The sequence below is a fragment of the Sardina pilchardus genome, chromosome 24 (assembly GCF_963854185.1).
Source record: "Sardina pilchardus chromosome 24, fSarPil1.1, whole genome shotgun sequence".
NCBI lineage: Eukaryota > Metazoa > Chordata > Actinopteri > Clupeiformes > Clupeidae > Sardina > Sardina pilchardus.
The window spans coordinates 21,932,667-21,945,166 of record NC_085017.1 but is presented as its reverse complement, the minus strand read 5'-3'; the positions used below and the strand labels follow the sequence as shown (position 1 = coordinate 21,945,166).

General features: G+C 45.2%; 1 protein-coding gene across 1 annotated transcript in view; it reads right to left on the bottom strand.

Annotated features, from left to right (window-relative positions):
- The window catches only part of ctnnal1 (catenin (cadherin-associated protein), alpha-like 1), a 52,390-nt gene extending 50,354 nt beyond the window's left edge, over nucleotides 1–2,036 (bottom strand). Inside the window, exon 1 of the mRNA XM_062529695.1 lies at nucleotides 1,668–2,036. Within this exon, the coding sequence (XP_062385679.1) occupies nucleotides 1,668–1,763 (96 nt within the window). The 5' untranslated portion in view covers nucleotides 1,764–2,036. The remainder of the gene's footprint in view (nucleotides 1–1,667) is intronic.
- Between the last annotated feature and the right edge of the window lie 10,464 nt (nucleotides 2,037–12,500).

Sequence of the window (12,500 nt, the reverse complement as noted above, 5' to 3'; positions counted from 1 at the left end):
TTAAGGCAATCCAATGCCAGCCACTTGTGTACTAGCCTACCGTAACCCTGCTCTCTGAGGCCCAGAGCTAGAGAGCTTTCTGGGGAGAAATTAAAGAGCTTATTGAAAACCCCCTCCACTCTGAAACCACACGGCTATGTAATCGCACTAACGTTACATAATTGATCCAGGCAAAAATAGGGAGGAAGGGGGGAAAAAATGCATGTTTGAGACAAACTTTTTAATATGGTTTAGAGTGCTACTGTAAGACCTGGTTCCTAATAGGCTCCTGGAATGGCAAGAGGTCCAATAAAGAAATAATAGGGGGGGGGGGGGGGGTGCTTTGACTGGGGCCACTTTATCTGCCTATTGTCATGGGACCTACCCCACCCCCTATCCCTTGCTCCATAACCTTCTCAAAGACTTTCCCTTCTACCCAGTGCAAATGAATGGCTGACTGTTTCGCATTGCTGAGCTTCCAGCCTAGTTTAAAATACAATGGCATCAGTCGGCATCAATGCAGAAGGCGCTTTCTGCTTTCTGAAAGTCACAGAAAAAAAACTATTGATCTGTGGTTCTGCACAGCCTCATTTTGTGCACTTTTCCACTGATTCACTAAGACGCCCCCCTGGGGAACGATATGCTAGATTATGGCACAGAGTGTTGCATAATGACACGACAAATAGAAAGTGCTGTTGTTTACCGAGACAGGAAGCTGTAATTAACCAAATTCATGCAAGAGAGTTGACAATGCTCTCTCTCCCCACGGCGTCTTATTTTATCAATATCAACACATTGAAAGTGTGGGATGAACCCCTAAACACATTTGGATGTGGGAGTTGGTGAATTTTAATTTCCTGTTGTCAACATTTTGTCACTAATCTTAAAAAAATAAAGCTCCAGACAGGTGAACATGTAGCCTATGTGGGGAGATGAGACTTGGTAACTTATTATTTTTGCAGGTTGTGGTGGTAATGCCCCCCTAGACAGTCACTAACTATGTGGGCCTCACATGACATTGCAATCTCTGTCTGAATAGGCTAATGGTTACACTACCTGTGTGGCTTATTAGGTGGTTCAATTGTTGATATGAATTTTATATTAAAACCGCAGACTTCACAGAGAAGTGTAATAGATTTCAGAAGCTAGTCAACTACTTAACCATGTGTTGTTATGACAATGTAATCTCCAACTTTGACATAACATAGTCAAAGTTCATTCAGTTTAACCTGCATTCACATGTTCTCAGGTCATGAATTGTACTTAACCAAAACTGTGAAGTTTCTTGAAGTACCAAAAGGGGAATAGGCTATTTAACTTTGCTTGTAACTGCAAGCTAACGTGACCCCATCTCCGCAAGACGCGTTTACTTCGGCTGGCTACAGTGCTACCTTGTTTCCCTGGAATCAGATTTCAACACTGAAACATGCGGCCTCGACGCACACACACAAGCACACATACGCATGGTTCAGTATAACAAGCAAGCTCAAAGGAATACATTTTGGACACATCATGTTCATAAGCACGTTAACAACCGAAGTTGTGTTCACCACATTTGGCCCTGTTACAACGACCTGCACTGTGGGAGAGGCTACAATATGTTAGTTACAACAACGATTTTTCACAAGTCTAGTCAATAGCCTATTTTAAGTTCACTACAGTTCAGAAGGTTATTTGGCGAGACATACCTGTGAGACCAGCGGAATAAGTGTTTGTTCCACCGAACGAGTTTTGATCTCAAGCCCACAATCAAAGTTACTGCTACCGCAAGGAGATGAAGCCATTCCCGCCGATCGCTGTTTATGGCTCACTGCAAGGCTTAGTTGTTACTTAGTTCCTGTTTTAGAAATGATTTAGGAATACGACTGTGCGTGTTTCAAATTGAAGCCGTTCTTTAAAATGTTGGGTTATATACTCGCTGATTCCCGATGACGTATCGTGCACTTGTCTTATCGTGCTCGGCAGAGCGGCTTTCCAGGTGACTGTTATTGTCCATGTAGTTTGCACAACTACGGCATCCACGAGACTGCCGCAACGACCGACAAGGAGGGCTACCGTACAACGACTCCAACACACTCGCAGACACACTCTCCAACACTTTGGGTGGGGGTGCCAGTGACGAAACACTGCAACTCAAGAGGTCTCTACTGAGGAAAGGTGAAAGCATCTGATCGCGACTTCGCGCGACTGCGCGTTTGTTGCGGCTTTAAACATTTACCAGCACCATAAAACCACTCCTTTTTATATCTAATCTATATTGTATTCATCCGTATCTGGAATGAAACGGATAGTCAACAACGTTGTATTTTCTTCACTTGACCAAGTTACAATGTGAATTTGCTATTTTTAGTTTCTTACAAATAAACCCTGGTATAGCCTGTCACGTCTTTGGCAAGTGTAAGAACTTTGCCAACTTTTCGTGTTCTTTGCATTCGGATCATACCCGTTGATTTGTTTGGGTCTTTTTTGTAATCCCCATATCACTCTAACAGGGTGCTGGCACCGTATTGACGATTTAATCCAGTAGCTAGGAGGGCAAAGGAGATAGAGAGGTCTTGAATGTGAAAATAACCTACTTGCTGGCTAGCAGGAATGGAACTTTCACTTTGAGTGTTGCACGCATGGCGTTGACTATGACCTATTTTTCAAAAGGGAGCAAATGTTGCGGGATCTTATCGCCCACCTCAGGAAGCTTTCCCTATGAAGACAAACGAAGCAAGGCTCCCTCCTGATGAATGACATGTTTACTCAATGTAGCCGCCTGTGTAAGTGACTCTGGTGATGGGGGGGGCAGTAGACACACCCCCTGAGGTGGTCTGACATTACTCAGTGTATCAGGTCACACAGATATGCTTGTAGCCTTCTCTGTGTGTGTGTGTGTGTGTGTGTGTGTGTGTGTGTCTGTGTGTGTCTGTGTCTGTGTGTGCGTGCTAGCGTGTGTGTGTGTGTGTGTGTGTGTGTGTGTGTGTGTGTTTGTGGGGTTGTGTAGGGTATGTGTGTGTGTGTGGGGGGGGTTGTGGCTGAGTCCAAAGAAACATGACCATGAGTCTCCTTTGATTGGGAGTGTCAGATGTGGTCAGCTGAGATTTGTTACACGACAAAAAGAAAGTATCACTTCTTTGGTCCCTTAGCTTGTCTCATATATGTATATATGTGACCCTCTCTCTTTCTCTCTCTCTCTCACACTCACTCACACACACAGAGAGACACACACACACACACAGAGAGACACACACACACACACACAGAGACACACACACACCCACACACACATACAGATATTTTCTGAATCAGCCATCAGATTTTCCCTTTTGCTCATTTATTCAGCAAGCTAAGGCAGCTTCAATCTTCTCCCTTCCCGCTGGACCCAGTATAGCATCCTACTGCGCTTTTGTGTTTGTTTAGACGCATCGCAAGACGCCCCTCCTAATGCGGCCCTGTTTAGAGACGCTTTATGTAACATCCCTCCAGATCAGGAGCGGAAAAATAATGGTGCGACGACAACGTTGCCGCTGAGTTTTCCTCATCTTCAATTTTGCTCGCTCCCTATTATGTGGGTTGGAAGAAAGCAGCAGCCAAAGAAACAGGCAACGACGCTTCTCAAAATGCCACTTTGTCAGAGAAAACTCACGTGTGGAGTGTCTGTGCCAGGAAACTAAAAGGTGAGATGATCGAGTATCATTACAACCTTCCGTCCGCTTCTCTGTCCCTTTTCTATTTTTGAACCGACTGCAGCGTTTGCATGCATGTTCACTCATTTCTCTCTGAACCACCCCAAATACCAACCGCCTGAGCAAGTTTCTGTGCAAGAACAAGAGACATACTTCATTGGAAGGGGTCATATATTAGATTTTTATGGAAGATCTATTCCAGAGACTTCTTGTTTCCTTCCACTTTCCCTCCCTTCCTCTTCTCCTCTCCACTGAAACCAAATTCGACTGCTGCTGAGTCTGACACATCTGGCATTCGTTCCTTTTCAAATGGTACATTCTGATTGATGCGTGTGATCTTCGACTTCGACTGCACACAACCATACACAGAGAAAGAGAGAAACAAAGAGACAGAGAGAGAGAGAGAGGCACACATCACCCACACCCACACACTCGTCTACCCATCACCTGTTTTTGCCCATATTTGACAGTCTTTCATATTCCAGCTGCACCCTTGAATGGGAAGGGGCCGTGGAAGTCTTATGTCTCCTCTCTCACTGGAGTTCTCTGCGGTGGGAGTCCTCTGACTGGAGTGGGAGTGACACCTGTGGTCTCCAGTGGCAAACTCGGTTTACCTCAAGCTTCAGAAACATGGTTTATGCTCCAAACACTGAGAACACATGTGAGCGTGTCATTTTTTTCCCCATTCAAGTTTAATGGCCACAGCTGCAAGCTGGGAATATTCATTTTAATTGTATTCAATTTTGTGTTTATTTACATTGAACCTAATACTAGCATGCTGCTGCCCTGGGCTTCATGTGAGCCATTTACCCATTCATACCATGTGTAGTGTGGCGCTGAATAGCCATTCTGTTTGGCATTTTCATCTGTTCATTATTATTTCCCCACGTCAATGCCTTCACAAAAGCTCCTTTCTTTTTTCAGGGAGCTCGTTGTAGCTTGTTGTAGTTATACCCACACCTGCAAACTCTCTTCATCTTCAGTAAGTAATCTATTTGTACCAAATGTTTTCCTTTGTTTTCAAAATCCTACTTGTTGTTATGTTTGATACTGTGAAATGACACTGGATGTATCAATCTATTCCTCTAAATACTAATTCTGGCGACAGCATCTGACGGTTGGTTGTGCCACAGAAAGCATCTTTGAATTTTAATGTGGAGCGCAAATGAGGACAAAGAAAGTCCGAGTCTGATCCAGCTTTTGATGAGGTGGAGAAGGACGCGTTCCAGGGATGTGTGTTGGCGGGGGGGGGGGGTGTCTGGAGGTGTCACAGGTGTGGTCTGGTCTCTGCAAGGTGGCACTAGTAGCTCACATGCATTCTGTGTGCCAGGGTGTGCCAGGCAAAGGGCACTCAGAGAGAGAGAGAGAGAGAGGCTGGTTGCTTTTTAATAGGCGGGTAAACAAATCAGACAGTAGAGACAGGGGGGGGGGGGGGGGGGGGGGTAGGAGGGTGGACTCAGAGCTGGCTGTCACTAATGTTCACCCAGGCTGGCTGCGCCTTTGTGACAGTACATAATCACAATTGAATTACCCTACTGGACACAAACACACACAAGCACACACACACACACACACACACACACACACACACACATGCGCGCACACACACTAACAAGCAGTAATGCGGTCTCACAAAGTATGACATGATCACATCACATTTGTGGCAGTCGGTTTTTCTGGCCCTGTGTGTTAAGATTGTTTGTGTTGTTTATGTGTGTGTGTGTTTGTGTTGTTTATTTGTATGTGAGTGCATGTTTGTGTGTATGCGAGGGTGTACCTGTGTGTTTGAGTGTGTGTGCGCTTGTCTATGTGTGTGTCTGTGTGTGTGTGTGTGTGTGTGTGTGTGTGTGTTAATGATGAAGGTTGACCTCAGACGCATGGTGATTAATTGGACCTGCTCATCCATCTCTCTGGCAGTGCGGAGGATAATTAGGTTATTGTTTCCAATGCAGAAGTGAAAACCTCCCAAGGCTGTTTAGTTGCATAGACCAGACACATAAAAAACAAAAGCAGGGAAGAAAAGAGCAAAGGGAAAGAGTGGAGGGCATGGAAGGGTGGAAGAGACAAAAGAACAGAGAGAAGAGAGGAGAAAAGAGGGAAAGGGAAGAGGTGTGAGGAGATCAAGTTCAAGACAACAGTCATGTTCTGGCCTAATTTTGACGTCCAGGGCATGGGGGTGGGGGGGGGGGGGGGGGTTGGGGGGGTGTAGTTTGTTTGATTCAGGCATTTTTCACATCCCAGTGCCTACAGCATAATCCGTTCTCAAAGAGAGATGCCAGCCGCTCCCAAAGCAAAATCCAGCAGACTGACGAATGCTTACACAAGCTTAAAATCAAGCTCACGAGAGGAAGAGGACGAGGATACTTGCGTGAGGCGTTGTGAAGCCCAGCGCATTAGTCTCCCATTCTCTGTGGCCGTGACTGGGCATGTCAAGACAGTGTGAGGGCCGGAGCAAGAGGTGCACAGGGGGGCCCCATACACATAATTCACTTGGTTCTAAACGCTAATCAAAGCCGAGATGTTGACGTAACACATGGTTGAAACGTATACTTTTTCTTATTGTTTTTTTTTGTAAAAAAAAAATTTAAACTCCGAATGCCAGCGCCCTCAGGCATATTCGGAATCCTACTTTCATCTGCCTTCTTCTTCTTCTTCTTCTTCTTCTCTCTTTCTTTCTTCCTCTTACTCTCTCTCTTTTTCTTCTGAATTCTCTCTACTCCTTTCTGTTTCTCTCCTCTCCACTGGTCTGTCATTAATCATCTTGTCTGTAGTCGAGCTAGGAGATGTGTGGGGTAGGTTTAGGGTTGGGTGGAGGGGGGGGGGGGGGTAGTTGGGGGTTGTGTGGGGAGCTCAGACATAAACAACAGCTTTTCCTCCCGTGGTCCTGTCAAAGCGGTCGGCTTTAAAAAAAAAAAAAAAAAAAACCCGTTCTGACAAAACTGTCACCGAGCTTCCTAAACGCCTGGCGGCTCGGCGGTGGCAGTTGGAGTCTGACAAGGCCAGCTGTGGCTAGAACCTCCGCCAGTGCACGAGCGACAGACACCTCACTCACTGGCGCGCATATACGCAAGGCGGGGGGAACGGAGAGAGAGAGAGATGGCGGAGCGGAGGCGTGCTGACTCACTCGCTGCCTAGATGCGTAGATGTGACATGGCTCCTTTAATGCGAGCCTTGCATTTCCACGTATAGCCATTTTTAATTAGGAGACGCTTTTATCTGCAGGTGGAATATGTGGGTTGAATGTCGACAATGGTGCTGATGCAGGAACGGCTACACGCCCCTGGACACGAGAATCGTCCGCGTACCCCCAACCCCCACCTTACGTAATAGGGATGCTATTGGGGTCGTAATATCAAGTGTGCCCTCAAAGTTGTAATCGTTGTCGACAGCCTATCAGTCGAAATGTAAGTCTTGACTGCTCACAGAGGGTGATGTCACCAGCCCCCACCCCGCATGCACGCACGCACGCACGCACGCACGCACGCACGCACGCACGCACACTCACACACACACACACACACCCCGCAACTCGTGTGTCTCCTGACTTCAGACTGACAAGGCAGAGAATCGATCCATGCACGGTTGTGCTCCTGAAATGTTTTCTTTTGTTCTGCTCCCCCCCCCCAACACACATACATACACACACATGCACACATGCATGCACGCACGCACACACACACACACACACACACACACACACACACACACACACACACACACACACACACACACACACACACACACACACACACACACACACACACACACACACACACACACACACACACACACACACACACACACACACACACACACCACACTTTATTCATTTTCATAATGTGTTCCACACAAGTAAACAACCCCATAACTAGCCCCGTTTAGAACAGTCGGTGGACTTCATCTAGTGTTTTGTTTAGACAACAGTTCCAACATCAGCACAGCTCACCACACATAGTGCGCCCTTATCCGCTCCGACCTGAGATAGCGTCTGGATAGCGTGTTGATTTAGGCCGAGCGGCTTTTTTAAGGACGGTTTCCCCAGCTCTGTATCTTTTGTTTTCCAAACGGAGCCAGCCAGGATATGCAAAGCCCTCTGTGGCCACCCTGGAGTCATTTTCATTTCATCCCGCAGCCAGGGCTATCCCTGGTGTTTGTTCTGTGGTTTGGGTCTCTGCCAGTGACTGCCTCACAACACCAACTAGGATTGCACCATCCATACCTGACCACCGAGTGCCTGGTGTATAGCTGCTTTATGATACGTCAAGTCAAGTGTGCATTCCTATTGTCATTGGAATAATAGTGGGGATTATATTACAGTAACTCTCTCTCTCTCCCTGTCTCTCTCTCTCTCTTTCTGTGTGTGTGTGTGTGTGTGTGTGTGTGTGTGTGTATATGTATGTGTGTGTGTGTGTGTGTGTGTGTGTGTGTGTGTGTGTGTGTGTGTGTTTATTTTCTGAGGTAGCTCTACCGGTAACAGTAACAGTAGGTTCACCACTGTATCGTGTGTCCCACCCCCCCTGCCATTAAAGATGAGACTTCTTTATCTTCTTGATGGGTCGGGGGAGATCAAAATCTCTGGTTAGATCCCCCATGTTTCCCTTTTGTTTACAGTCGAGAGCCAAGATATCATTTGCTAAGGCTCACAGTAGGATTTGTTATCTGTCTGTGGTGGGGATATCTTCACCTGTGGTCTCCAAACAGAAACTCCACGTGGTTAGAACCCTTGGCGGCATCTGGATAGCAACCGATGTTATCTCACAAAGAAGGGTTTCCTGTTGCTTGTGGCTACAGTGTTTTAGTTAAGAACAACTGTTTTTTCTGCCGTAACTGTAAGCCCAACTGGTGAATGATTAAAAAGACTGAGTCCGCTTGAAAAAAAACTCCTATATCAGTAACTGATAATGGCACTGGATAAATGGTGCCATCTGCTGGAGAACACACGCACACACACACACACACACACACACACACACACACACACACACACAGTGTTGGGAAGGTTACTTTAGAAATGTAATGTGTTACAGTTACAAGTTACTCTGTTTAAAATGTAATAGTAGTGTAACTATTTTAATTACTTTTTCTGAGTAACGTAACTAATTACTTTTGATTACTTTTTGATTACTTTTCCGATTTTTGAATTATATATGTAGTCCCCAAATCCATGCGAAGATTTCGGCCTTGGTCTACAGGCTGCCGAGCAGTTCTGTACAAGCGCACAAGGCAGCAAGGGCATTCAATATATGAATTAGCATCACATTTTTTTTTGTGAGGATAATATAATGATAATCATTACACGTTTACAGGCAGGCATGTAGGCCTACGCTGATGGCGCTGTAGACATGATAGAGCCTATCAGAAGGTCCCGTATCAAACTATGGCTGTGGAGGGAAACAGTTCTTTTTATATTTGCAAAGTTTTGCTGACAATATTGAGATGTAATTCAAATTGTAATTTTGAAAAATTTCAAAAGTACCTGTAATTGAATTACATTTTTTTCTACAGTAACTGTAATATATTACTGTTACATTTATTTTGTAATTAAATTACGTAACATGTAATGCGTTACTCCCCAACACTGCACACACACACACACACACACACACACACACACACACACACATACATAATATTTATATATTTAAATTAGCATTTAGCATAATGTTATGTATTTTCCATTGAGTACACCCAGGTCTCATAATCTTTTTATAGCATCAATATGAAATCCTCCTCTTCCATGGACTGACATTATGAAGTGAAGTTAAATGTTTTTTATGTTTTACGTTTTACATATTAATTTGATTCTAGGGTGTTGATACATTTCATTTAAAAAATAAAAAAAATACATCTATAGTCTACTTGCTGTAGTACTCTATACAGTAAGTTTTCACCATCTCCACAAGGTGTCACTCCATTTCAAGTTAGTGAAGTAGCAAGGAGAGATTTGCTAGAGGCAGTCAGGTTGGTAAGTACTAGGCTACTATGCAAACAGTGGAAATGCAAATTGCTTTTGGGCAGCATGCCTTAATTGAATGTGGAACTTTGGATGGGTGAAGTCACAGTCTTCAGAATTATTATTATTTCTGTGGGAGCAAGTTTCTTTGTGTTTGCTCAGATGTTCCTGTCTGGAAAAGCAATTGGGCACGTTTCATCAATATCATTTGGGTGGAAAATAATTTCACAAAATCTATAATAGAGCACAACAGTCGGGTGGGTCCTGTGGTATGTTTGAGATTCTCAAGGCTCACGGCTGACCATCCAGATTCCTGACATAGTTGACGTGACTGTACAGCTATGCGGGTAATTTGGCCCAGGACAATTTTCCAGTAGCCGGCACCAGTTACGGTCCAATCCTCGTGAGGGTATCCCTTTTGAAAGAGAGAGAGAGGGAGAGAGAGAGAGAGGGAGAGAGAGAGAGAGAGAGAGAGAGAGAGGCCTCCTGAAGGAAGAATGCACCCCTTTTGTATCTCTGAAGAATAACTGTGGCCCGAGGCTTTGAACTTTGATACAGCACTCTGCCAAGTACCCCCCAGCGCGTTTGTTTTGGAAACAGAGCGGTCAAATCGGTGAAAGTTAGCTTTTTTGCTTCATCCCGGCATCAAGTAGCATCAGTGAGGTTCAGGAAGTGAAAGCTTTCCACCCACCCTTGAGTATTGAGCCATCTCTTGATTTGTTTATCAGTTCCTTCACTAGGATCGTTTGAAGTGGGGGAGTCAATTTGGCCAAATGAAGCAAAGCAAGCATGCCCAAACCAGTGTTGCCAGATTGGGTGGGTGCCTGCCCAATTGGGCTTCTTTTTACATCGTTTGGCGGAAAATAACATTTTGAGTTAAATGGTTCTCTATGAGAAAAACGTTGTTGGCCGTTTTTTTTGCTGAAGACGGCGGGGTGATTGGGCGAAAATCATGCCTTCAACCCAATCTGGCAACACTGGCCCAAACCTCCACAATCACAATGTGGAGCTTTACCACTTCTGCAGTACTCGTTGCCATCTTTCCACACACCCACACAATGCTGCTCCATGTGCACGGCACACTGTGAACTTTGATAGACACCAGGCGAGACATAGTGAAGCGTAGTAGTCATCATTAGCCCCAGCTGACCGGCCCTAAGGACAGGAAGTGCGACTACAGTGTCTGAAAGAAGCAGTCATGAGCTGAAAGGGAGAGAAAAGAGGCTTTGTATCCGTCACTCGGTGTCCACGTTGGGTTTTGGAGCTGTACAGGTAACTATCCACCTTTGGCTGCACACGTTCTTCTCGAGGAGAGAGACACTGGCCCAAAAGCTCTCCGCGCAGACAACAGCTCTAAATGAAAAACAGTCGCAGGAGCCGTTGCCAGGATGGTTTAGACTCTTAATCTTAACAATCCGCAGAAGGAGTTGAGCCACTGTCCAAAACAACTTCCCCACTGGTTTGCCTCCAATCATGAAAAGAGAGCTAGCACTGCTAGAGAATACTACTGCTAACTGCCAAATGCACACTTTTGCAAGGGCACAAGTGCCACTGTTTACATTGAACTTTATTTGACACCAGCTAGACATAGTGAAAAGTATTAGTCACCAGCCACAGCTGACGAGCCTTAAGGATAGGAAGGGGTGCTGTCTGTAGTCAGCCGTCACGATGGCCAGAATGACCTTGTGTGCCTTTATTTTTCACGGACTGAAGGAGGGAAGTCTAACAGAATTCTATCCACAGTAGCAGGATTGACTTACTCTGTCTCTCTTGCTCTCTCTCTCTCTCTCTTGCTTTCTCTATCTCTCTTGAAATTTCTCTCTCTCTCGCTCTCTCTTGGTCAGTCTGTCTCTCCCTCTCCGTGCCTGACCACACCACCCACTAACATTTCCCCTCTGTGTGCTGTGTAAGAGCCAGCACGTGGCCACAGGCAACCTGCTGCGGGGTCCACTGTGGGATATCCAAACACTCCGAGCCTCTCGCTGCACACTTGCACTTGCTCATGGAATTCCAGTAGGTAAAGACGAGCCTCTCAAACCCACTAAAAGATGACTAACGGAACCGTTCTCTTCAACAAGTCCAGCAATTCGATGCACTTTTCTGATCATAGGTGGTGGCTCATGTTATACAGGTGTGAGATATACGTGCGTCCATCCGTGTGAGGGGGTCAACTCGTCTATATTTACTTTAGTAATGAATCTTTCATAAATACATGTTATTCAGTAGCATATATTTGCACATTGTTCACCCAAATCCCTAACTTCTACTAGCCTAGAAATCTAGACGCACCCTAGCGGCTAAACCTCTACTATACCATGATTCATGTACATCTTCTTCTAGAATAAAGCTACAATGTACTCATTAAACACTATAACTATACTAATTACATAGTGGATGAAGTGGTAAGAACACTGTGCCGAGGGAAACTTAATGTAAAGTTGGCCAAAGTTGGCCAAAGAGTGAAAGTGAAACACAAGCCCAAGTAGTCAGAGAGGCACCAGTGCAGAAGACACCATTGTTACTGTAGGTGGACTATGTTGGCAATCCAAGAGAATCTTCAATGGAAGGAAATATAATAGTACATCCAATGGAAAAAGTATGGTCCTTAAACAGGTTTCCAGTCTACAGTTTTAGAGCTTCTATTGCAGGTTTGCTGGTGTCTGATTGTACTCATGGAGCGCAGATCCTCCGATGCTGATGTTTTCATGCACACCCAAAACTTCATCCAGTCCTTTCACGACGTGTCCAACAGCTCTCTGAAATATTTATTACACCAGAGCAAGTCCAAATGAACATCTGCCGAACAGTATGTCGAAAATGGACAATAATCGTGTTCTGTTCTCATTCCGTGTGATCTTCCAAAAGCCACGTGTAACATGGAAGGGGAATATTCTGGA